At 45.4% G+C, this 25,990-nt stretch overlaps 3 protein-coding genes and 1 pseudogene across 3 annotated transcripts; all 4 read left to right on the plus strand.

Moving 5' to 3' along the window:
• Nucleotides 1-1,264: 1,264 nt before the first annotated feature.
• Nucleotides 1,265-4,665, plus strand: LOC133916727 (uncharacterized; annotated as a pseudogene).
• Nucleotides 4,666-5,448: 783 nt separating this feature from the next.
• LOC133916728 (plant-specific TFIIB-related protein 1-like) lies at nucleotides 5,449-8,385 on the plus strand. Its single transcript, XM_062360535.1, has 3 exons — nucleotides 5,449-6,367; nucleotides 7,058-7,216; nucleotides 7,302-8,385. Exons 1-3 carry the CDS (start codon nucleotides 5,735-5,737, stop codon nucleotides 8,115-8,117), a joined length of 1,608 nt encoding a protein of 535 aa, XP_062216519.1. The 5' UTR covers nucleotides 5,449-5,734; the 3' UTR covers nucleotides 8,118-8,385.
• Nucleotides 8,386-8,701: 316 nt separating this feature from the next.
• LOC133916729 (small ribosomal subunit protein uS10c-like) lies at nucleotides 8,702-12,131 on the plus strand. Its single transcript, XM_062360536.1, has 3 exons — nucleotides 8,702-8,954; nucleotides 9,165-9,221; nucleotides 11,638-12,131. Exons 1-3 carry the CDS (start codon nucleotides 8,769-8,771, stop codon nucleotides 11,947-11,949), a joined length of 555 nt encoding a protein of 184 aa, XP_062216520.1. The 5' UTR covers nucleotides 8,702-8,768; the 3' UTR covers nucleotides 11,950-12,131.
• Nucleotides 12,132-21,159: 9,028 nt separating this feature from the next.
• LOC133914453 (uncharacterized) lies at nucleotides 21,160-22,495 on the plus strand. Its single transcript, XM_062357556.1, has 2 exons — nucleotides 21,160-22,263; nucleotides 22,359-22,495. Exons 1-2 carry the CDS (start codon nucleotides 21,383-21,385, stop codon nucleotides 22,360-22,362), a joined length of 885 nt encoding a protein of 294 aa, XP_062213540.1. The 5' UTR covers nucleotides 21,160-21,382; the 3' UTR covers nucleotides 22,363-22,495.
• The last annotated feature ends 3,495 nt before the right edge of the window (nucleotides 22,496-25,990 follow it).

Here is a 25,990-nt window from a genome sequence, read left to right on the forward strand (position 1 = left end):
TTCTTGAGACGGAGCACTGCAGGGTTGTCTTATTTGTCACAAGATGTGTCAATGATAGACAGATTCAGACTCATATATCATTGGCACATCAAGGAATTGAAAGGTTTTTCAGTGACACAAAAGGAATTTATTCTAATTTGACACCACTCTTGTACCACATCGGGATCAGATTCATCCTCTTCAAACTGATGTTTCTGACTGAAAATTCTAAAACTTTTTTTTAGAGAAGAAACTTTTTTGTACAACTAAACACTGTGGAATCATCTCTGCTATTTTTGCTGGTTTGTATATTTTTTAATAAAAAATTGAAAATACATGTGCTCGCTATGAAAAGTTGCAAATATACTCCCATTTGAAAAAATTAAAAATATATGTGCCCTTCAAACAGGCGACAAGTTTAAAAAGAAAAATATTGCATTTCAATGCTCTCAAAATTCCACTATCAAAATAGTCATGAAACATTCTAATTTGTTTTTAGAGAATGGTATAATCTATCTCTCTCAAAAAAAAATCAGGAGTCTAGATTTACAATTTTTCAAAATAAGCGTATATATTTGCAAATTTATTTTAAAAATATATAATATGAAATTTTTTTTGTTTTACCGATAGGGAGTTTTTTGTTTTTTATGTTTTAAAAATAAAAATTACAAAAATAGGTATCCTTTTGAAAAAATTGTAAAAATAGGCTAATGTCGCTCGATGGAAGGACGACATGCACCTGTCGCTTATCCAACGGACAATAGGTTTGAAAAATAAACCAGTAGACATTTCCAACGGGTGACAGGTTAAAAAATAAAATAAAAAATCGTTCCATTGCCCTGTTCAAAACACTGTCGAAATAGTAAAGAAAAATTCTAAAAAAAATTGGTGGTACAGAGGATACCATAATCTAGCTCTAAAAGAAATTCAAATCAAATAATTACTTTTACAATGAGAAACCAAAAATACAAACTTCATTAGTAGCCTATTTTTGCAATGTTTTGATTTTTTATTTTCGAAATATAGAAATAAAAAAAATCTACCGATAGGTAGCTGGTTGGCCCGTTTTAGGCATGGGCCAGCCCAAAACGGCCCAAACCAATGTCATGCGGGATTTGCTTGTGTTTGAGAATTAGGCCCATAGGCCGCCAGTTGGGCCTTCAGGCCCAAACCAGCTGCATTCCAGAGACCAAACCAATCATCAGCAGTTCTGGCCCACAGGTTGGTGACTTGGTGTCCTCTCTCTAAATAAAATTAAAGGTGGGAGACTTGGTGTAATCTCCGTCAAAATCTGGTGGTCTCAGCTCCAGCTTTCGACTTCGGGAGTCCAGATCGCTCGCGACTCCCCTAGTCGTAAGCCGTGACTCCTTCCGCCTCCGCGCCCGATGCCGACGTGGCCGTGATTCCCCCGAGCCCGGGGGAAGCGCGCAGCACCGGGCGTCGCTCGCCTCGCCCGTTGGCAGGTCTCGCTCACCCTTCGCCTTCCCTCTCCGTGAAAAAGCTTCCGTTTGCTGCTCAATGGCTAAAGCAAACAAACAAGAGTTTCGCTAGTGCTTGCGCATATGTGGATACCGCTCAATGGCTAAAGCATTTTAGAAAGGAAGAAAAATAATAATTAGAGAACCTCCGAAAACAAAGGGAGAAGGGAATTCTGTGAAGCGTCTAGTCTTTAGCAAACAAACAAGGGAGGTCAACACTCAACAGGGCAATCAGTACACATGATGTGATATGACACAACAACTCATGAGCTTTCTGTGGTTACAGCCACAAAATCGTTTCTCCAATTTGATTGCATACTCCTTTTGGTGCTTCCGCTGTTTCCTACTTTCCTGCTCATCTCGCTCAGCTCAGCTGCGACTGCCATGGATCCCCAAGCCACGTTAGATTCGTTTGCTTGCCTGTGCTTGTATCTTCACTTTCTTTTTCCTTGTATCAGTGTATTCCTTTCTCTTTCGTTCCCCTGTGCCATTTGTTAGCTTCTCTTTTTGTATCAATGTTACTGTAATCCCTTGTTGAGAAAACAAGGAGAAAGGGTGAATGATTCACATAGCTGATTGGGTGTATGATTCATTTTTTCCTTGTATTGAGAAATAATAATCCTGTGGTTCTTGTGCAGTGATGCATTTGTCGCCAGTGAGGTCCTCCCCATCTTCATGAACCAGCCTCCTCCACATGTATGTATGGTGATGAATTGAGCTCCTTTGCAGCTATTCCTACACTTTTATCTCTTATTTATAGTGACTGATTTAGGAGAGATCTAAATCTTGTGAGTGAATGCGCTCTGTGAACAAGGTTTTGGATATATTCTATGATCCTTGATAATGCATTCTGTGGGAGAGCATGACAAGTTGTATTTTCTCCCTGTATGTGCAGATGCCCAGACCATCAATTATTGCCAAGCTCATTTTGGGGTTGCTGTGGGGCAACATCCACTTGGCAATCAGCTTTTTAAATTTACGGTCTCATCTGATTTATAATCTAGATTGCTATCTTATTTCATATTGGCTGTTGCGGAGGTATCAAAATCTCCACCTGGGTAGACTGAAGTACTTGGCTATTGTGGTAGATAGCAAAGAAGCTAAAAGTACTGCAAAGATCAAGCAACTATTATGCTGGCTCTCATCTATTGGTGTGAAGTATGTATATGTCTCTACGACATTGAGGGTAAGGCAACGTGTTCATCATTTGAATTTCTAGGATGTGGTTGTTTTCAGTCTGAAGTTCGTCGTAAACTACTTATCTACCTATATCATCGTTCCTTTTGCGTAAATGGACATGGTTTATTAGAAATCAAGTGACTTTAAGTAACAATACAGGGCTGTGATAATACTTGGGGCAGTGGCAGAACAAAACAAACTAACTGCCCTGTTGCCCTTTACGCATCATCTTCTGATGTTTTTAGTCTATAGATGCACTGATGCTATCTAGCAGTAGCACACATATGATTACCTTACTATTCTATGTTGCACCATAGGAGTCCTGAAGAAATCATTGGAACCTGCTATGAATGGTCCAAGAGATGGGAATTCAGGAGAGTATTTGGTAAGTTACACTATTGAGCTTTCTATTGCTCCATTTTGTCATAGAGTCTTACTTTATGTATATTATCTGCTGGTTAGCTTGTTCATTGTTGTTTATAATAAATATGTATCATGGTTCATGGCAACGTGTAGGGTATTGGTGCAAACATCAAATATTTAAACTGTAGCCACAGAGAGATGGTGACTGATTGTCTTTCTGGTTCTGATGGCAAGGAGGGTATTGCTAAAGCAGCCAGTTTACTTTGCTCAACTTACTTCAATGGCGATACTCATGGAAATGGCAAAAGGAAGCCAGTATTTGGCGAAGATGACATGGCCAGTGCACTGAAAACTGTAGGTATGCTTGAAAAAGTTTCTCCTTTTCATGCATGCTCTTTTCTATACACTTATTTATCAATTGTTAGTGGTTTTTAATTATATCATCATAACTCTAGAAGAGAACTAAGAGCATGTTTGTTTGTGCTTCTGCTTTTGGGTTTTTCTGAAAAACTGTGTTTTTGACTTGTCTGAAAAGTTGCTTTTGAAAATAGTTTGTTGATTTTTACAACAAATTTTTAGTTTCTCAGCACATAGCTTCTCAGAAAAACGTCTCTCAGCGAGCTTCTCAACTTTAAGTTTTTCATCAACATATTAATTTTCCTAATTGAGAAATTGTTATATCTTTATCATCATCATGATAAATCCATCTTCTATTTCCACAATAAAAAAATCTCTAATATTTCCTGTTCCAGGCATATGGGACCACTGAATTCAATGAAATATGGTGCCATTGTGAAAGCCTTCTATAACTTCTCAAAGAAATATCAGAACTATGGTAAGCTTGGTTTTTCAACTTTGCATTCTACTACAGCGAAACCAACCTTATTACCATTATCTATGATTTGACGCCAACATTTTAGCCAGTGATATTTATCCTGGCTCTATGTCATAAACGCTTTCAAAAGGAGTCAAGCTATCCTTGCCTTGAATGTCCTTTGTTATCATTTTTGCAGATAGGTTACACTACGGTTGCACATGTAAATTGTTATGTCTGTTCTGCTTTTTAAAATGTGCTGGCAAAAGTAGTATGCTCTCACTTCTCAATGGTTCCTACACGTCACCGTCTTGTGAGATCTAATGCGTTGATGTGTAAAAAAGAACTGATATGCACCAGTGTCCCTGAATATGGTAGCACGATTTGATGCTTGAGTAGAAACAAATTTGACTCATTTTGGTTGACTCTAAACTTTTGTTCATGTCAGGTAAATGAGAGCTGATACTTTTATAAAGATGACCAGTTAATCATGTATTTCCTTTTAACAAGATCAGAAGTGTCTTGATAGAACATACGGGATTATATCTCATTGTACAAGTTCCGTCCATTATGATGATTAATGAAGCTGCCCTCGAGCACACAAGCGATTTCGAATTGGGATCAGTATGGTTTGTGCCTGAATCACCAACTCTTCTCTTGTTATGCTGCAACTGCCGACACAATTTGTTGTAGTGAGAACCTTTAGGAAGTGCCTATTTTGACCTCTCCGATTTCTACTGTTCTGTACCTGATCGTAATCGTAATCGCTCACTTTCATCTAATCTCAATGCTCTTGTAGTCTTGCTATACTCACTTTGATTGATCTTCTGTTGTTGTCCTATAATTGCCAAAGTTTTGTCTGCTGTTTGTGGTGCACGGCACTTATTTACCTCTAGCATAACAATGCAACAGCAGGGCAGGAATACGGTGTGTTACGCATAGTTGATTTCTCTTTTACTGTATGTAAAATAAAAAAGGGTAAAAGATCAAAATACCAGCTGGATCGGCATAGCAAAACAAACAGAGGACGAATATAGGAGATGCTGTACCTCAGTCGATTGAAAATACAACAATTTATACTCCACGCATCTGAGTCATAAGATCAGGATCCAACTTCTTCCTCCTGTCGTTTGTCCCGCCCCGCCCTCCTTTCCTCATAGGATCAGCCATTTCATTAACCCGGTACTGTTGGGCTATTGCTTTGTCTCCTCACAACCGGCGTCTCACTACATTTTTATCATGGCCATCTCTCTATACATGAGGGATACCACCCGAATGGTAACCCTCCAAACAAGTCCGGTCTTGACATTTCGGTAACCCATGGCGAGGTTAAAAATAGGGTCCCATTATTAAATATAAATCGTCCAGATTTAATTTCTTTTCAGTTTACTTTTGAACTGATATACACAGTATACATATACATATGGGGCTTTTGAATTTTGGAGGCCCGGGGCGACCGCACCGCTCGACCCCCTCTGGACCGGCCCTGCCTCTAAAGCTAAGTCCCAACGACTGTCGTATGACTATTTGCGGTCGATTGACGCATAGAAAAATTTGATAAAAAGTTAGGACATAGTCGGAACTTGACCGGTGGGAGAAGGGTCATCGTATGTCCTAAAGTTGATTGATCTTCGGATAATATATCCGAAGTTGATCATATTTTGATCATATATTTTATATAAACTAATTTATAATAAATATTAATCTTTACCTCTCTTATTTAATATAAATTTTTATTATAAACTAGTTTATGTAAAATATATGATTAAATAATAATAAATTTCGAACTTAGTATAAAAAATTCGACCAACTGGGGATGTATAATCAATTTTCCTTCACCTAAAGCCCACCAAACCGAAAACCCAGGCGAGGCCTCTCCGCAGTCCGCACGCGCGGCGCCTCAGCCTCCATTTCCATCGTCATGTCGTCGTCGCAGTCGCAGGCGGCGCAGTGCCCCTACTGCCGCGCGTCGGGCCCGGCGCGCGGCACAACGACGCAGCTGCCGCACGCGCGCGCCGTCTCCGAGTGCTCCTCCTGCGCCCGCATCGTCCTCGAGCGACATCTCCACTCGCACCCCGTCTTCCCCCTCCTCCCCTCCCTCCACCCGCTCCCCCTCGTCACCCCCGACCTCGCCGCCGTCGAGCCCTCCCCGTCCCCCGACGTCCACGACGACGAAGACCCCTTCCTCCCCGCGGGTTTCGTCTCCGCCTTCTCGGCCTTCTCCCTCGAGCGCCACCCCGTCGTCGCCCGCTCCTCCTCCGCCTTCTCCGGTCTCCTTGCCGAGCTCGAGCGCGCGCTTGTCAATGACTCTTCCGCATACTGCGCCCTGGACCCCGCCGGGCCCATGGTCTCCGTCGACAGCCTCCGCGCTTACCTCCAGATCGTCGACGTCGCGTCCATACTCAAGCTGGACCGGGACATAGTCGACCACGCCTTCGATCTCTTCAAGGACTGCTCGTCCGCGACGTGCCTCAGGAACCGGAGTGTCGAGGCGCTCGCGACCGCCGCGCTCGTGCAGGCCATCCGCGAGGCGCAGGAGCCCAGGACGCTGCAGGTTTGTGACACGCACACCATGTGTTTATTCTAATGCTCGAGTGCAGAGATGGATAGGCATAGCGGTATAAGCATGCGTTTCTCCAAGAAATTAGGATCTAGGACTACTTAGTTAGGCAATTGTAGTTTAGTTTCTGAAACGGGAAATTTACGTGGTTGCAAGATTTGATTGCCTGGGAATTAGGTATTGCATTTGTCAATTCAAATCAGCTTGTGCTTTCATTTTCCTGGAACATGCTGCTTTCCATTGAAATAGTGGACCTAAGTCACCATATCAATCTACCTTTTTTAGCCCTCACAAAAACACATTCACAATTTTTTTTTGTAGCAAAGCATCTAATCTTGTTGATTTGAACCTATGGGAGTTACAAGAATTCTATATGTTGCTTGATCATTAACATTGATGAAAGAGAAAAAGAGCACATTTGCTTTTTTCCATCGAGTCTTATACTTAGTTGTCCTTAGTTACCTCGCTGTGTGCAACCTTGTGCTGTAGCTGTTATAGATTAGGATAACTTTAGCCATGTTGAGAATACCTGGAATGGATTCAACCTCCACATTAAACATTTAGGCTAGGCAAATGACTGAACCAATGTTGAGCCAGCTGTGTTATATGCAATCTGCATTTCTGTGTTGCACTTTATCGATTAGTACTGAACTACGATTCACTTTCTGTTTACTAAATGGCCAGGAAATCTCTACTGCTAGCAATCTTCCTCAGAAAGAGATCGGAAAATACATCAAAATACTTGGCGAATCTCTGAAACTGAGCCAACCCCTTAACAGTAACTCAATAGCTGTTCATATGCCTCGGTTTTGCAGCCTGCTCCAGCTGAATAAATCTGCTCAGGTATCAGTTGAGCCGAAAACTTAAACTGAAACATTATACCAAATAACTATATTTGCTTCTAACATATCACATGTCAACTTCTCAGGAACTTGCAGCCCATATTGGCGAGGTAGTTGTTAATAAATGCTTCTGCACGCGGCGGAATCCCATAAGTATATCTGCTGCTGCTATCTATCTTGCATGTCAGCTTGAAGACAAGCGCAAAACTCAGGCAGAGATCTGTAAGGTAACAGGCCTTACAGAGGTCACTCTACGCAAAGTGTATAAAGAGCTATTGGAGAATTGGGATGATTTACTCCCACCTGGCTATACACCGGCCACACCACCAGAGAAAGCTTTCCCAATGACCACCATTTACTCGGGGCGCTCGTCAAGTGGCAAGGATCTGTATCAGGATAAGATATTGGATAGTATTAAGCAAAAAGGCCCTGAGGCTGCAGAGCCTGATCACATGGTCATCGTAAAAGAAGAGGAAGACAAGAAAATTAGTGCACTCGGTCGACCACCTGCAAAACTTGAACATCATGACTCGAACAAGGCATTCTGGCCACTGAATGCCGCATTCTCAACATCTTCAAAATGTGATCGTGATAAGATGGAAGCTAGTGTTCACGGGTTCAACCTTAACGAGGCAACTTGCGCAGTGGATTCTGATAGAGCAGATATAACACTGAAGCCAACTGTCGGTGATCGATTGTTAAGTGAATCAAAGGTGCTCCCATCTCCTCCCAATAGGCAGCCTACACCATGGCAGCTTAAGCAGGCGGCACCTGCAACTGGTTCATCATATTCTAGGCTTCATGAGCAGCAGCTGGGACTGGACCTTGTGGCTGCACTGAAGGGGATTGGGAAAAGGAGTGCTGGGGATGGTGGTGATGGCTCGGATAAGGAAGGGAAATGAATAGTTGCAGCTGTTTATCCCCTTAATCGAAAAACAATGAAAATTACGGTGCATTGTAAATATAGACGTTTGTCTGTAGTAGAGTTAAATTCGACAGCCCCTGTCATTCTATATTTCTGTTGCATCATACCAAGGCTGTGAAATGTCACTCCAGACTCTGTAGCTTCTACGCTGAATTTTTTACTGATGCTTCCAAATTATTTATCGCCTGAGCTGACTTGGTTCTCACCATGTTTCGTGCAATGAAATGTTTTTCCTTTTCATTTGAGCACTGGTATGGACAGTCTATACAAGCAACTGTTTGCTGATTCAAACGATGAAGTTTATGCCCGATCAACACGGTGATTTTCATGATTTTAGCTGAAGTTATTCTACCTAGTTCTGGTAAATGCTATCGATTTCACGAGCTCTTTGTAAATGTATTGTAACCGGGTATTACATTCGTATAAAGTTTGCCAGAAACCGGCAAAAGATCAGACAGGTCTCGCCTTGCACTCCAGCTGGAGTGTTATGTAAACTTACCAAGCTGGAGGGTCTCAAACGCAAAATCTGCCCCAAACCGGATAATATACTACGATAGCGAAGCAGAGGCCTTCCAGAACCCAACGCGCTTCCAGGGCTCCTCATCCTCTCCCCCTCCCTCTCCTCGCCATGGCCGTCTCCACCTCCACCTCCTCCTCGCTCTCGCTTCTCTTCCTCCACCGCGGCGGCGCAAACCCTACCCCCGCCACCCTTTCCTTCCCCTCCCCCCTCCGCACGTCCTCCCTCCGCTCCCGCGCCGCCGCAGCTCCGCCCGCCGAGACCCTCTCCGACGACGGCATCCCTGACGCGCCTCCGGTACGTGACTATGCTGATGTGTTAGCATGAGCATTTAAGTATTTTCCGTCCCGAACCTGCTCAAATTGTTGGGTGTTAGCTGGTGGAGTAGATATGTGCGGTTCTAGGAATTCCCGCATGGGACGTGCCATACATGGCGGCTTTGGGCCAGTTCGTATCCTTTGGAGCTTGTTTATTCCGTGACTGAAATTGTTACTCTCGTGCTTTCAGGAAGGGGAGGGAACTGGAATTCCGATTCCATCGTCGATTGGGGATGATGGCGATCAGGTACCTTATCTATTAGCTAAAAGTTTCCCAGATTATGTTGTCGAACATTTTGGTGGGATCGTATTGCAGAATGTCAGTTGCTGCATACTGCATACTTTGTTTGTATAACCGTAATAAATGAAAAGGACGACTTAAGTATGTTAGTAAGTTGAGCTAAAATTAGTCCGGCCAATGTTGTCACCATGCTACTTGACATGGTGACGTTAGTGGAGTGCATAAATTCTCTATGACTTGATGCCCAAACTCAAACAAATAATGGGCAGTATCGCAGTTGCGCACATGTTAAGCTGTTTGTCTTATAGTAAAGTATCGCCGTAATGAGCATGATTTGAGTTTCAGAGATTAATTTTGGTAAGTGGCGGTGTCAACTTATAGATAGTTCAACCTCATGCTTGAGAGTTGCCTAGTTACTAGCACATTATCTAAGGGATTATACTTGAAATGTCGTGCATTCTATCCTTCAAAACCTGTCCTGTTCAACTGGAGTTATTATATTCAAGTCGCATCTGACAAAATGATGTACATTGTTTGATTCTCTATCTTTTTGTGTGGTTTTTCAGATTCAACTTGTTTCTAGAAAGCTTCCTGGATGAAAGTTTCATTGTTTTCTGTCCATTCCTGTTATGTTCCTCCTTGGAAGTACTCTTGATACTACAGGAAAAAAAAGTTGACCCGAGTGTTTATTTATGAAAAGAAGATATCAAATGGCTTATGTTCTAAATGAGTAGAGAACCAGAGCGAGGACAAAAACAATGCCTTCTTATTTGAGAGCTCTTTTTTCAAAATGGTACCATGTTTATCTTAGCGTGGAGGTTGACCATTTGATTTTTTGATTTGAATAGACTATAGAGTAACTAAAATTTTGTTTTGGCCCTTCAGCTCTCCGCTATGTTTGGTTCAACATCCTATCCCCTCATTCTTGTAGGTTTATCCATGTCTTTTGACTGTTGAGTTCCACAATTTTTTTTGGGGGGGGGGGGGGGGGCATTATGTTGCTTCTGTTCTGTAGTTATTCTTTCATTCTTGGTGCACGCTGCATTTATCTATATTGATATAATCAATAAATCATACATGGGATCCAGGGCACCTCCTTTGTCTATGCACTAGAAATCCCCATATTAATTTGTGAATGGTGAAAAATAGAAATGCTCTGATCTCCTGCTGTATCTTTGGTCTAAGGATGGTTTTAATGGGATCTGTGGGTTAATAGATTATGGAGAGAAACTTGTTGGTGTTGTGCACGAAGCTGGATCTAAGGATATTGTAGTGTTGTGCCATGGGATTTAGATCATCAAAGGAAAGTAGAACCATATTGAGTCTCACTGATGCATTGACGTCAGAAAAGATTAGCATATTTCGTTTTGATTTTTCTGGCAATGGAGAAAGTGAAGGAACATTTCAATATGGCAACTACTACAGAGAGGTGGACAACTTGATGTGATCCTACATTTCAAGAAACACAAACATGACACCCATGCTATTGCTGGCCACAGTAAGGGAGGAAATGTGGTTATCATCTATGCATCCATGTATCGAGAGATACCTAATGTTATTAACATGTCTGGTAGATTTAATCTGGAACATGGAATTGGAGATCGCTTTGGAAGTGATTATATGGAAAGGATTAACCAGCATGGTTTCATTGATGTGGAAGACAAAACAGGATGTTTCAGCTACCGTGTGACCAAGGAGAGTCTGATGGATTGTCTTAAGACAGATATGCAGAGTGCTGTCAACACCCTATTGCACGTCTATTGACCCTAACTGCAGGGTGTTGACAGTACATGGTGCTAATGATAGTGTTGTACCATCGGAGTATGCTCTAGAGTTTAATAAATATATAAGCAACCATGAATTGCATATCATAGAAGGAGCTGATCATAGCTATACATCACATCGGCCTGAATTAGCTGACATTGTACTGAAATTTCTTAAATCTGAATAAAGAGAAGTTGGAAACAAATGTAGTCATGACATTTGTTTTGTCCCAATATTCTTTTTCTGCCAATATAGTGGAGTGATTCTAGTGGAGAACTGCCTTATTTGCCATTTATATTTTCAGTTACTATACTTGCCCCTTTTATTAGAAATTTAGAATACACAGGACATGTCCTTGTTGATTTTTTTGTTTAATTAACTTGATAAAGTCAAGGTGTCCATATTTTAGAACTTTTAATTGTATGCCTTTTTATGGAAAAGTATATGCATATGTCGACCTGCCATACAGAAAATTGAAGGTGTTTAAGCTTTCCCTTTTCGTATTGGCAACTTGTTTTCTCATACTATCATGATTCTTAACCCTAAATGACTAAATCAACTGCATGTTTTTACGAAGTTAGTCTTAAATTCGCCTGCAGAAGTTGCTAATACATGTTTAGGACTAACAACAGTTAGTGTAAATGTTATCTGCTCTCAGCTTGCACCCAAGCAGAAGATCAGAATCAAGTTGAGGTCTTACTGGGTGCCGTTGGTGGAGGACTCCTGCAAGAAGATCATTGAAGCTGCCAAAACAACCAACGCAAAGACCATGGGTCCTGTTCCTCTGCCAACCAAGCGGAGAATATATTGTGTGCTCAATTCTCCCCACGTTCACAAAGATTCAAGGTTCCATTTTGAGATCCGGACACACCAGCGACTGATTGATATCATGTATCCAACTGCCCAAACAATTGATTCGTTGATGCAGCTCCAGCTCCCTGCCGGTGTCGATGTCGAGGTCAAGCTATGATTCCGTTGGAGCTAAACTTTTTCAAAGTTTGATGTACTGTAATGCTCGTTTCTGCAGACTTTCTAGTTGATCATTTTGCTGTCTGAGACGGAAACAAATATAGAGCCTGTCATAGGGAGAAAAATGTTCAGATGTGAATGATTTTGCATTTGAAGTATATTGAATGAGATGGTTTACATTAAGTTTTTTCTAAACCATATGGTTGATATTAAGTCGTACAGATGTTCTGTTCCACCAAAAATTCGTTGAGGAAGTTAAAACAGGCGAGATGATTATACAGACTGACGAAGTTTATCATCTTCCTTGTAGAGTTTCTCTTTCTTTAAAAGTGTCATTTCTCCTGAGCTCAAGCTTATTATTTAAGCCAATTTTGTTGTTGGCGTACCTAGATCAGTTAAATTACTGCTCTTGTAAAAACTCTTCTTTGTTTTTGCGAGAAGTTCTAAACCAACTGTTTTTCTCTGGCTTGAACTTTTAAAAACTACAGCAAAAAGTTTAAGCGCTCTTTGAAGCGAGGCACAACATTTGTGCTTGTCAGAAAAGCTAAGACCTTGTCAGGAAAGAGCCCAGTTGAATGAGAGAGCTCCTAGCCAAACTTCTTCGAAAGACACTTCACGATAAGTCCATTTTCGATAGACGGGATGTTATTTTTGTATGGATCAATGGGTCTTCGTTTTCCTTTTTTGAAGAAAAAAATATAAATTTGGTCTTTAGCAGCCTGCAGTAGCTGCACCTGCACGCAGCCCCAGCCTCCATAGTTCATGAAAGTGTTGTTTCTAGTGCCATACGCCGTCCTTTTTCTCCGTCCGAAAACGAACCAAACATTGCGGAGACTCGGGACGAGCGTTGGTCGGCGAGCAAATCCATAATCTATGCTTGGTGATGGCCCGTATGATCTTGTCTGCATGTTTCAGTGCTTTAGCCTTATTTTTTTCTTAGTCTCGGCTGCTGGCCTCTCACTCGATGGGTCAGACGCTACCTTGGACCAGTGTACTGAAACAAACAGCATATGCTACTCGACCTCATCACAATCAGATTGCTCATTTCACTACGCCATCATTCTAATTTTGTTTGAGACCATATACCATTTTATTTGAGCTCGATAACTCGACCTCGTCGTGTTAAAGATAACTCGACCTCGTCGTGTTAAAGATGCTTCTACCTTTTCCTCTCTTTTTTGGAGATCTTCAACCATTTTCTGTTTGTAGTCATGATGACACGGTAGAGCAGTCCACTAATAGATAAGATTACTAACTGTTCCAATAAAAAACAAGCTACTCTCTGTCAAATATCTCTCAGAGAACAGTAGGTAAAATTGCCATCATGCATGTACAGATTAAAACCAGCGAAATTGCACCATCCTGTTTCGACAGCGAGATCTTCTATCTCTACAGAACGGAAAAGACAGCATGATGCTCACTTCTGTGCTGTAGGCTATAGCCAATGCTACTGTTCACTGTTCTGTTTGCGTGCTGCAAATTGCAATGCATATTTTTGGGTGAAATTCTCCGTTTCCTTTTACGAAAAGAGAGCAGAGCATTTCGACTTCGAGTGCGGCGGCTATGGTGGCAGCCCTTTGATCCTACCACCACTCGACGTTGCTATCAGTGGCGTCACTTGTTAGCGGCAATAATCGTGAGGCTGGATCTGTTGTAGCGCAGTAGTTTTGGGATCCCCGTGCTAGGTATAAACAGTAAAAATCCAAAATTAGACAATATATATAATCGTATTTATCGAAATAGGTAATATATCGTCGTATTTACAATTTTAGTATTCGTATTCAGCATTTTATTTACCGAAAATTGACTTTCGGTACACCATACCCAGAAAATGCCATATTTGGCACTGTAGCACCGTATTTAGCATACGGTGTACCGAAAATGGGCTAGTGTCATATTCGGTACACCGTGATATTTTATATAAATGGAGCATTACAGATGAATTCACTTTTTCATCATATAACTTAAGGCTAAGAATAATTTTAGAAATTAGTCTATCACATAAGAAGAATATTAGTGAATTTTTCTAGATTTTTGGAATTTATTTGAGACACTAACAATTGTTACAAGTTATAAAAGTAGCTATTTTTGGAGAATTTTAGTTTAAAATATACAAAGGATTTTTTGGTGAATCCAATTAAAATAGGTTGCACATGGATTATGGAACACGTAAAAAACGTTTTAAAATTTTTGGAGTAACAGAATACCACCGTTTTGAAGAAGAGGAAAAGCGAAATTCAAACGCGCTGATGTTACTGTTCATGTCACATGATGTGCCGAATATGGCATTGTAGCCCATTTTCGATACATTGTGTGCCGAATACGGTGCTACAGTTCCATATTCAGTGCACCGTATGCCGAATATGGTATTTTCGGGGTACGATGTATTGAAAATCAATTTTCGGTAAATGAAGTGCCGAATATGAATGCTAAAATTATAAATACGATGATATATTGTCTATTTCAGTAAATACGGTCACGTATATTATCTAATTTTGGATATTTCAGTAAATACGGTCACGTATATTATCTAATTTTCGGATGAAGCTCGGCCGCCGTGATTTCTGCGAGTTTGGGCCGGCTACATGCTCTTATCTCCTCCTGTGGGGACCCCGGGCCACCTCTATAAAAGGTAGGGAGGGGGTGCCCGGGAGGGAGAAGGAATTTTTTTTGAGTTCGGCGGAAGCCCTGCTGCGCCAAAGTTTTGCCGTCGTTGGTGTTCGCCGAACCACCGTGCGAACTCATCGCCAGGGCTCGCCGTCGCCGGATTCGTGTCACCGTCGCACGGGCCCATCGCTGCCATCGTCAAGTTCGGCATCATCGGCCTTCATCCTGCTCTCCATCAACCATGCCGATTGGCCGGAGGCCCGTGGCCGATCCCTCCCTCTCTGGTGAGCCTTAACCTCAATCCTCTCCCTCTGGTCCGTTTGCTTTGTGGTGCGCCGACTGGCCATCGTGCCGTCCTGATGAGCCTTCAGTTTATGCCGGATCCGTGTGCTTGTGCCATGCGCCGGACCGCGTTGCAGTCGTGCTTGCGCTTGTCCCCGGCCATCGTGCCGTGGTGCTACCGCCCGTCGCTGGCCGATTGCTGCACCATGCTTAGCCTGACCCCTTGTTTGCCCCTTGGGCAGTAAAGCAAAGTCGGGGAGCCTCTGACAGTGCTGCCATCGTACCGCTATGATCATGATTTAGATTTGGACGCCGTTGTGCTCGTCCTAAAGCCCGGCCGCTGTGATTCTTCTCTCTGTTTTGGCCGTCGTGCCCCTCGCCGTGGTGTCCTGCTTATGCCCGGCCGGTTGACTCTCTGTGTGCTCAGCCTTCGTGCTGGTGCCTCACTTGTGCTCGCCGTATGTCTATGATTGTCGTTCACCGATGATGCTAAAACTGAGGCTCTCCTTTCCTCCTCCTGTTCTTAGCCGAGTGGTGGTGGCCTGGTGCTACCCTTCTCTACGATGGTGATGCTATGCACTGATGTCTAGCTGTCGTGCCATGAGGCTTGCGTTCACATGGCTACTGCTTGTCAGTGATCGTGTGTTGCAGAAAATTCAGAGTGTAGGTATTCTTTTGGTTGCCCCAATACCGATTTATGCTATTGCCAGAGACCTAATCCTTTTTAAGGATGTTCGGTGCTATGGCTTTCGCCTTTGCGGCATGTTGCCTTCGGAATGGCCGATGAGGACAAGTCCGAGGCCCAAAGAGGAGCTAGTGAGTCAAGCACGGCGTCAGAGCTCCCGGTTGTGGCCATGCTGCTGCTTTCGGTCGAAGCTACGCGTCGTGCCGCGCTCCTAGCCCACCTCTTCATAAAAACACAATTCTGAGGCCTATGTGGCCGATGATGATCCGGGATACATAAACAGTCCAAAAAGCTTATGCCAGACTGTTGTCCTGTACTTTACCGCATTTTATTGCTAACGCTTACTTTGCTTGGTCTTTGTTGCGTGTGACTACAGCCTTGCAGACTCGGAAACGACCTCGGTATGACGACCGCCAGCGCACTTAATCGGAGGTAGCCCGAAGACGGGCGTAATTAACCGGAGAGCTTCACGAAGCCCCGGGAACCAAGACAAAGCAATCGCCAGATCGTGAAGATAGTCAGATAGCGTGTGCGTTATGGAGTAAAATGTATATGAGAAACTGTACTTTATGATTTCGACATGAATGAATAAAGTTACATGTTTTCAATTATTACATTCTCCTGTCTTTTGTATACTCTGTATACTGGCACGCCCGCAATATTACATACACAGTTTCAAATACAAATTCAAACGCGAGACGTTTCGAATCCGCGAAACAAAATGGCACGCCCGGTGGGACATGGTTCTCCTCCCATCTTTGCTGCGTTGCGCTGGTCGTCAAGATGGTCTCCCGAGTCTACAAGTGCTGCTTGCAAAAAATCGTCGGGAAAATACTAACCGAGAGACGCTGTGGCTGTAGGTGGATTCGTCCCTGCCCGCGACCCGATTCCCATGATCCTACAGTTCGGAACACTCCCACCGGTGGTCATCATCCAGCACGAGGGTGCCATCTACTCCAAAATGACGAAAGAGCCAGCTCAGGCTCCTATAACAAACAGGGCTCAAAAGAGAGCCTTTTCACAAATCAAGGATGAGTGCCACAACGTTGTCGCTGAGGCCAAAGCTATGCTGAAGGATTTACCCCACGCTGAGAAAACCGAAGCTGAGTTGGTCGTGGCACTAGACGCGGTTTGCGAGAACTTGCGTCGGATCATCACCCTTGCTCGTCTAGATGGGAAAGAACATGCACGCCGGAATTGCCGGCGTAAGATCATTAAAGTTCGGAGGCTCCGACAGCGGATTGCCTCCCGTTTCATTCCAAATTGCACCATCGAAGAAGAAGCGTCTTCAAATGAGCTCATGCCCCGCGCATGGACTCATCATGCGACACGAGCCAGACTCCCCGCTCGAGAGGCCATAGTAGAGGAGTTTTTGTCTCAATGCCTTGGAAGGAGGCGCACGCTCTACAACCCCAGTCTTGCTGGTTGCCAGCACTGGATGCCTTGTTTTCACGTCGGTGTAACGTCTGACCCTTCTTCGTCTAAAGACACAAACCAGTTCGCCGTGCTTCCAAGTGAAGTGCCGGCGCCTCGACCTGATGAGCTACAACGACAACTACAGCAACTTAGAGACCAAATGAACGGTCTCGAAAGACAGCTTCGCAGTACAACTGCGTTAGAAACTCCACGGACTGGGGGCAATCCCCGTCCTACAAATCATCATGAACATCAAGATCGCCGCGCCGAGGTTCCTCGACAAAGAGGCCCTCCGCCAACAACATATCGGCCACGTCAAATGCAGCCACCCACTCGTTGGGATCAAGAGTCACATAACCAAGACTACGCAAATCCAAGAAGGCCCTTTCGGCGCGATCGGAGACTTCCCTACGAGGTGGCTTCCTCCAGTCACGAAGCCCCGAGGCACGAGGCTCCTACACGACCGGCACGTCGTCTCGCTTCACCGGCTAGATACTCAGCCCCGTATATTCTCAACGAGAATCAACGTAGGCGCGAGCGAAGAAAGAGAAACCGGCAAGCCTGGTTCCGTGAATTACAAGACCTCGTTCTACGTCATGTACAAGTCCGCGTTCGGGCAGACGGCCAAGTCCACCCGGAGGATGGAAGAGTTAGCGTTCGGGTAACGCCGAATCTCGAACAAAACCCGAGATACAATTTCCTCTTAGAACGCCTGGCTCCAAAGCCACGTCAAACACAAGACAATGGCGTTATCCCTGTTTCAACAGGGCCTGTCGTGCAGCAGCAAAGGGTTGAGCCACCTCAACCCTCTCAAGTCATCGCTACTAAAGAAAATGAAAAGCCAGTAACGGAGGACAAACCTGCAACTGTCCCTGAGGAAACGATACCGCCATGTACTACTAAAAGGTCCCAACAGCCTGAAGAACCAAGCTCGGATGCTTCGACAAACTATGATACTACGTCCGAGAGCTCTAAAAAGTCCAATGACGGAGACGTCATGATGTGCAGCACCATCGGGGTCTTGAACCCCAAAGAATCAGACTCCGACTGGGAACCCCTTCCTATCACACACGAGCTAGCATACTCCTCCGAGGAGGAAATTTTGCCAAACCCAAAGGCTTGCTTCGGCAGGTCCTCACAAACTACTGCAAGACTGCAGAAGGAGGCCATAGTCGCCCCTTGTTTCCCCGTGTCCGGGAAATGCAAATCATTTGAAGGGGGGTCTTTTTCGTATGACCACCCTGATACCTACAGAAGTATTTCTTCGCGTTTACCGCGAGATCAAGATCAATTACACACGGTGGCTACGCGTCCTGGCCCCGACACACGCTTGAAGATGACTGCTCGACATCGAATAGAAAGTAGCCCCGTCACATCCGAGGATGAAGGACAATACAGTCCCGGGGCTCATACATCAGACTCGCTTGAAGCACGCTCTCAGTCGCCACATTACTCCCGGCTAGCACCTTCGGCGTTGTCCGAAGACGAAAAAGATCCAGAAGGCCTAAACGTTGCGCCTGTAAATATGGCCAATGAAAATGAAGGCATTTGCGAAGAACCACCCCCAGGCGCAGGTGCAATACCATCTATAGTACCCCTAGGGGGTACAAGCAGTCAACATCAGCAAGTACCTCTACCACATCTGGGCACTCAAAATGAGCATAATAGCGCTCTTGAAAGACAAGTAAGCCAGTTGTCCGCGAGAGTAGACCAGCTCTGCTCCATGATGCTACACTTTACATCAGGAGGTGCACCGCCACCACCATCTAACGTACTACGGGTCCCTCAAGTTGACCCGCAGTTTGCTGAGTTCGAAGCTGCGTCTCAGTTGCGCAATCCTCCTCCGATAGGGGCAGGGGGCACGCATACTCATCAAACGGGCGCCACTCCTCCACATGTCATGGCCGTGCCGACAAATTTGGCCACACATGTTGCGCCGGCCGTGACGCTAAGAGACTACCACAGCATCGCAGAAGACGTAGTCAACAGAAGAATGCGTCAATTGGCGGCCGAGCAGGCTCCAAGACCATTAGAGAGTGAGCTCGACAAGCCATATGAAGCGTGGCACGATCGAGTCGCATTCCCTGCAGGTTGGCATCCGCCGAAGTTCCGTTTGTTTGACGGGACCGGTGATGCCACTGAACATCTTGTTTACTTTGAGTCAGTGTGTGGAGACACTGCAAATAACCCATCACTACTACTGCGCCAATTCTCAGCTTCCTTGACAGGAGCTGCCTTCCACTGGTATAGCCGTCTGCCTGCGGGTTCGGTGCCCAGTTGGGTTACTATGAAAGAGCTATTCAAGTCACATTTCATCACTATGAGAAAGGACATCTCGATTCTAGAGTTGTCCCAAATTAAACAAAGACGGGATGAGAGGATTGAAGATTACATCGTCCGTTTTAGAAACAACTACGTTCGTCTCGCAAGAGAGATGCATCCAGAAGATGCCGTGCAAATGTGCATCCACGGCATGCTACAACACTGGTTGGTCGGAGTTTCAAGACGAGATCCCAAGACATTCAGTTCACTTGGAGATGCCGTTGCGGCTACCAAGCTTGAGTTCGAGAAGGTACCACACATCATGGAGATGTACAAGAACGCAGGCTCCACCGACAACACTAGACGGTTCGGGTCTTCGAGTAAGCCGGCCGGAAATGGCAACAAGGCGAAGGCATCCGCTGAGGCAAATGCTACAAGTGCCGTTACAGTCTTCGGCCCGAAGAATGAACGGCCAAGACCAACTGTGCATCCTAATATCCGGGAGATGCTGAATAAGCAATATGTCTTCCGACGAGACCTCATCAAAAGTCTCTTTGAACAGATGAACGAGCAAAAGCTTGTGAATTTACCTACTCCGGCAAGACCTGAGCAAGTCGCCATGATTGAAAATCCTTTGTATTGCCCGTACCATCGGTACGTAGGGCATGCCATTGAAGATTGCATCGCTTTCAAAGAGTGGTTGCAAAGAGCGGTCAACGAGAAGAGGTTGGCCCTAAAGCCTGAAGCCATGAACCCAGATTACCATACCGCTAATGTGGTAACAGTAAGACATAATGGCTCATCACCTATTCATATAAATGAAGAAGAGGAGTATTGGGTGCCATTCGCCCAAGTAGAAGAGCAGTTCGAGAGGCTTCGGCTCACGCCCGTCACTCATTGTGTGAAGGAGCAACGGTGGCAGCAGGTACCGCAAAGGCATCCTCCAAGAGCTCGACAATCAAGCTATCAAGTTAATCCTCCTTCAGCGCTGGTGCAAATTGTACGTCGTGATTCAAGTCAACGACGTATGCCTCCCCGATTCATTCCTGAGTCGGAGGGAGATGAGGCTTTCCCGCGGAGAATTACCATTTTGCCTACACTAGGTCAATTCTTCCCTAGGACCTGGGGACAGCCAACGACGTCAAGAGATGAGCACGTTCTCGATACTACTCTGTCCTCCGAGATGGCGCAATGTAATGCCATCGCCGCAAGTGAAGATGATGACGACTCAAATTTAGGAGTCGCTATTACTCCCGAGGAACGTAAAGCCCTCGAGGCGGAAGCTACATCCGCCGAAGAGGGAGAGATTGAAGAAGTAAATATGAATCTGAGAAATGGTAGAGAACTTCCTGAGCCAGTGAAGCCTCGACAGCCTCGCGCTGACAAAACCGATGGGTTACAACGCTCAAAGCTCCCCATTCAGGAATCCAAGCCATCATCGTCAAAGATGCAGGCTAAAGAAGATGACATAGAATATAACGTCATTGCTCATTTAAAGCGCATTCCAGCGCTATTAAGCGTCTATGATGCACTGACGCTAATGCCAGACTTGCGAGAGGCCTTAATCAAGGCTCTACAGACTCCTCACATATACGAGACGGCTATGGCCAAACACCGGCTCCTTAGCACTCTTGCTGAAGCCAATGAGATATCATTCTCCGAGGAAGATAAGATGATTGAAACCGATAACCATAATCGACCACTCTACATTGAAGGAAACATTGGGAGCGCACATCTTCGTCGTGTGCTCATAGACCCTGGCTCGGCAGTCAACCTTCTGCCTATTCGCAGTTTGACACGAGCCGGGTATACGATGGATGATCTCGAGCCAACCAGCGTGGTCATATGTGGCTACGACAGCAACGGGAGCAAGGCGTTGGGCTCCATCACCGTGAGGTTACAAATGTCCACCTTTAGCTTTAAGGTGAAGTTCTTCGTCATCGAGTTTGTGACGTCATACTCGGCGCTATTGGGTAGACCTTGGATACACAAATACCAGGTTGTTCCCTCTACGTTGCACCAATGCTTCAAGTTCGTGGATAATAAAGGAGAACAACATCGAATCATCGGTAATTTGTCCCCATACACGGTGCAAGAAGTGCACCATGCAGATGCTAAGTACTTCTTCCCTAGCACCGGTGGAGAAGAGCGTTTGGGTCGCTCGACCCCAGCAGTGGATGTCATGGTCACACCCGACCCAACATCCTCCAGTTCCGAGATGGAGTTCCTAATCACACCATGCTCAAGACAACGAAGCTCTTTCCCTCGCGTTCGTGGCAGTAGGGACCGAGGAAAGCTTCGATCGTACGCTCCCGTGTCTCGACGACAACAAGGACCGGGGGCAATCAAAGAGGACAATTCAGGCACGTTCTGGAGTTGGAACTCCGCATCGCCCACCTCCACGACGCCCTTAATCATGGGGAACTTGGAGGCCTCTTCGTCAGCGCCATCAATGACTACTACCCTGACAAGGTCAAAAGCAAGGCCCTGGATAGAGATGCCTTTCGTTAAAGATGAAGGGAATACACCTTCCCCGATACTTTTCGAGTATAATGCTAATATAGAAAAGCCTCTTATAACAGTGCATGAGGGCTCAACAGATGCCCCTCCAGCCACTGCGCAAACACTTCAGGTGACTAATAAAGCGGCCACCTCTACATCCCCCGAGCATAAAGAGGGGAGAGTGAAGAAGATAGTCGCTAAAATAGAGAAGGTGGCCTCGAGCTCCCCTCTTCTTCCGCTTCCATCACTTTACACTTCAGTTGCTACACCATTAGAAGTCTGGGTTGTTCCTGATCCTCAGGGATACACAAGCCCGACCCTTTTCTATAAGGTTCCACATACTCAGTGCTGTAACCTTGTGTTGAATTTTCCAGATACTGAATCGGATAAGGAGGAGATCATCGGGACTTTGAGGGTGGAACCAAACATGGTCCCCTTACTCGAGAGGTCCGGAATAAAGCTCCGAAGGAATCAGCGATTACCATCTCCGCCCAACGTGTGTGAAGAGTGGTGGAGCCAGTCAGAACGACTCGTGAAAAAGGGTCGTCTCCCTCGTACTAGGTACGGACTCGGCTACCGTCCCTTCGCCTCGTGTGAGAGCGATGAAGAGTATGAAGATGATTCCGAATTTGTTATGTGTAATACTACTTGTGCAGGTGAAGACTGGGGGCACGAGGATGATGAAGAAATGCCATCCGATGAAGAGGACTTGATCGAGACATATGAAGTCCCTCATCAGCCTCGATCATTCTGCGCTGCTGCAAACGCGCGACATGGCTTGAGAGATGAGCAATACCTCTTGGCCAAGATACATGAAGCGATGCCAATTCATCATGGAGAAATCCTCAATGCTGCCCCGGCTCCTTACCAGTTGGAGGACGGCGGGCAGCAAACTGTAGATGAGCTTCTAGAGATTAATCTCGGGAGTGAGGATGATCCTCGCCCCACTTTTGTAAGTGCTACGCTCTCACCCAAAGAGCACGAAGATTATAAGCAATTTTTAATGAAATATCGAGACTGTTTCGCATGGTCGTATAAAGAAATGCCGGGTCTTGACCCGTGTGTTGCTACCCATAAACTAGCGATAGATCCGCAATTTCGTCCCATTAAACAGCATCCGTGGCGTTTCCACCCGGAATTACAAGATGACATTATTGCCGAAGTCGATAAGTTGATTAAAGCGGGATTCATCAAAGAGGTGCAATATCCTCGATGGCTCGCTAATATCGTTCCGGTAATGAAGAAGAACGGGCAAGTCCAGGTTTGCGTAGACTTCCGTGACCTAAATCGCACTTGCCCGAAAGACGACTTCCCTATTCCGATCACCGAGTTAGTGATCGATTCTACTACAGGTTTTGGAGCCCTCTCTTTCATGGACGGGTTCTCCGGCTATAACCAAATCAAGATGGATCCACACGACGCCATCGACACAGCATTCAGGACCCCGAAGGGTAATTTTTACTATACAGTAATGCCCTTTGGTTTGAAAAATGCAGGTGCTACATACCAGCGCGCTATGACAGTCATCTTTGATGAACTCATCCACCAGTCCGTAGAATGCTACATCGATGACTTGGTGGTCAAGACCCGAGAGCGTGAGCGTCATCAAGAAGATTTGCGCGTCGTATTCGAGCGACTGCGTAAGTACCAACTCAAGATGAACCCGCTCAAATGTGCCTTCGCCGTACAATCCGGCGTTTTCCTAGGCTTCATCGTCCGCTACCGAGGCATTGAAATCGAGCCTAATAAGATAACGGCGATCCTCAAGATGCCTCCGCCAAAAAATTTAAAAGAACTCAAGTCCTTGTAAGGAAAACTAGCGTACATAAGACGCTTTATCTCTAATTTGTCCGGGCGAATTCAGCCCTTTTCCAAACTCATGAAGAAAGGTGCGCCGTTCATTTGGGACGAGCAATGCCAAAATGCCTTCGACAGCATTAAGCAATATTTGCTTCATCCACCGGTGCTGATGGCCCCCATCAAAGGGCGGCCTCTCATTTTATACATTGCAGCACAACATGCTTCCGTCGGTGCCCTTCTTGGGCAGATTAACGACGAAGGAAAAGAAGTTGCATGCTACTACTTGAGTAGAACCATGGTGGGAGCTGAATGTAATTACTCCCCCATTGAAAAACTTTGCTTAGCACTAATCTTTGCACTCAAGAAGCTACGGCATTACCTGCTAGCGCATGAGGTCCAGCTTATTGCGAGAGCGGACCCTGTGAGGTACATCCTCAGTCAACCCGCCCTTATAGGCAGGGTCGGAAAATGGGCATTATTGATGATGGAGTACGACATCACGTACGTTCCTCAGAAAGCCGTTAAAGGACAAGCTTTGGCTGACTTCCTAGCGGCGCATCCCGTTCCGGATGATTCGCCCTTAGTCACAGAATTGCCCGACGAGGAAGTATTCACAATTGACATGGAGGCTCCATGGGAACTCTACTTCGACGGCGCTTCACGCACGGAGTACGACCCCGACGGGACTCCTCGTAGGAGAGCCGGTGCAGGAATAGTGTTCAAAAGCCCCAAAGGAAAAACTTTATACCATTCTTTTTCCTTGCTTAAGGAGGAATGTTCCAATAATGAAGCCGAGTACGAGGCCCTCATCTTTGGGCTTCTTCTCACATTATCCATGGAGATACATATTCTTCACGCGTACGGAGATTCTCAGCTCATTGTGAGACAGGTTAATGGAGTCTATGAAGTGCGCAAACCCGAGTTGGTCCCATATTGGGAAGCCACTCACAAACTCATGGAGAAATTTGAACTCATACAAATTAGACACGTCCCTCGAAGCAAGAACGCCTCAGCGGACGCTCTAGCAAAGCTAGCCGCAGCCCTCGTATTACCTGATGGGCAAGCAGAAGTGAAAATTGAAGAAAGATGGCTTCTACCAGCCGTACTCGAGCTCATTCCCGAAGACCACGAAGTGAACACCGTGGTGACTACTGAAGTTGATAAACAAGATTGGCGCAAGCCTTTCTTAGATTATTTTAAGCACGGCAGTCTGCCGAGTGACCCCGTCACAAGACGTCAATTGCAAAGGCGACTCCCCTCATACATATACAAAGCGGGAGTCCTGTATCGACGCTCTTATGGGCATGAGATGCCTCTTCGATGCCTGTCCCGAAGCGAAGCAGATAAAGCCCTGAAAGAGGTACACGCAGGTGTTTGTGGTGGACATCAGAGCGGGCCAAAGATGTACCATAGCCTAAAGCTTTCAGGAGGCTATTGGCCCGGTATGATGACCGATTGCATTCAAGTGGCACGATCTTGCTATGACTGCCAGATACACGGGGACTTCAAGCATCGTCCCCCAGTTCCGTTACACCCGACTATACCCTCTTGGCCTTTTGACTCTTGGGGTATCGACGTAATTGGAAAAATTGAGCCGCCCTCTTCTAAAGGGAAGCAATTCATTCTCGCCGCCGCTGATTACTTCTCCAGGTGGGCGGAAGCAGTTCCTTTGAGGGAGGTGAAATCCGACAACGTCATAAACTTCCTCGAGCGCAACATCATATACCGTTTCGGAGCTCCTCATCGCATCACCTCCGACAACGGACTGTCTTTCAAGTCAAGTAAGATCTACAAGTTCGCTGAAAAATACAAGATTCAATGGAACTATTCCACAGGGTATTACCCTCAGGCCAACGGCTTGGCTGAAGCTTTTAATAAGACCCTCGTGGGCATTCTGAAAAAGACAGTCACAAAAAATAAGAGGGATTGGCATGACCGTCTCTTTGAAGCATTATGGGCGTATCGGGTCACCATCCGTACCCCCACACAATCGACGCCCTACTCACTTGTCTTTGGTACGGAGGCTGTTTTACCACTAGAGCTGGAGCTTCCCGCGCTCCGGATTGCCATACACAATGAAATCACACAAGACGAAAAAGTTCACCTTCGGCTCCAAGAACTGGATGCCCTTGAAGAAGAGCGCCTCAACTCTCTCCAAAATTTACAATTCTATCGACAAAACATGATTCGAGCGTATGACAAGCTTGTCAAACCTCGCGTATTCAGGAAGGGCGAGCTAGTACTCGTTTTGAGGCGCCCGATTATACTCACCGGCAAAAGCAAAGGCAAATTTGAGCCAAAATGGGAAGGGCCTTATGTTGTAGAACAAGTCTACGATGGAGGTGCCTACCAACTCATTAACCAGGAGGGCGTTCGTCCAATGCCCCCTATTAATGGTCGCTTTCTTAAAAAGTATTTCGCTTAAAACCGTCCTCCATTCCCCTTGGATCAACATTGAAAAGGGAGAACTTCAAGGCTCGGTATAAGT

Source organism: Phragmites australis, chromosome 4 (genome assembly GCF_958298935.1).
Source record: "Phragmites australis chromosome 4, lpPhrAust1.1, whole genome shotgun sequence".
NCBI lineage: Eukaryota > Viridiplantae > Streptophyta > Magnoliopsida > Poales > Poaceae > Phragmites > Phragmites australis.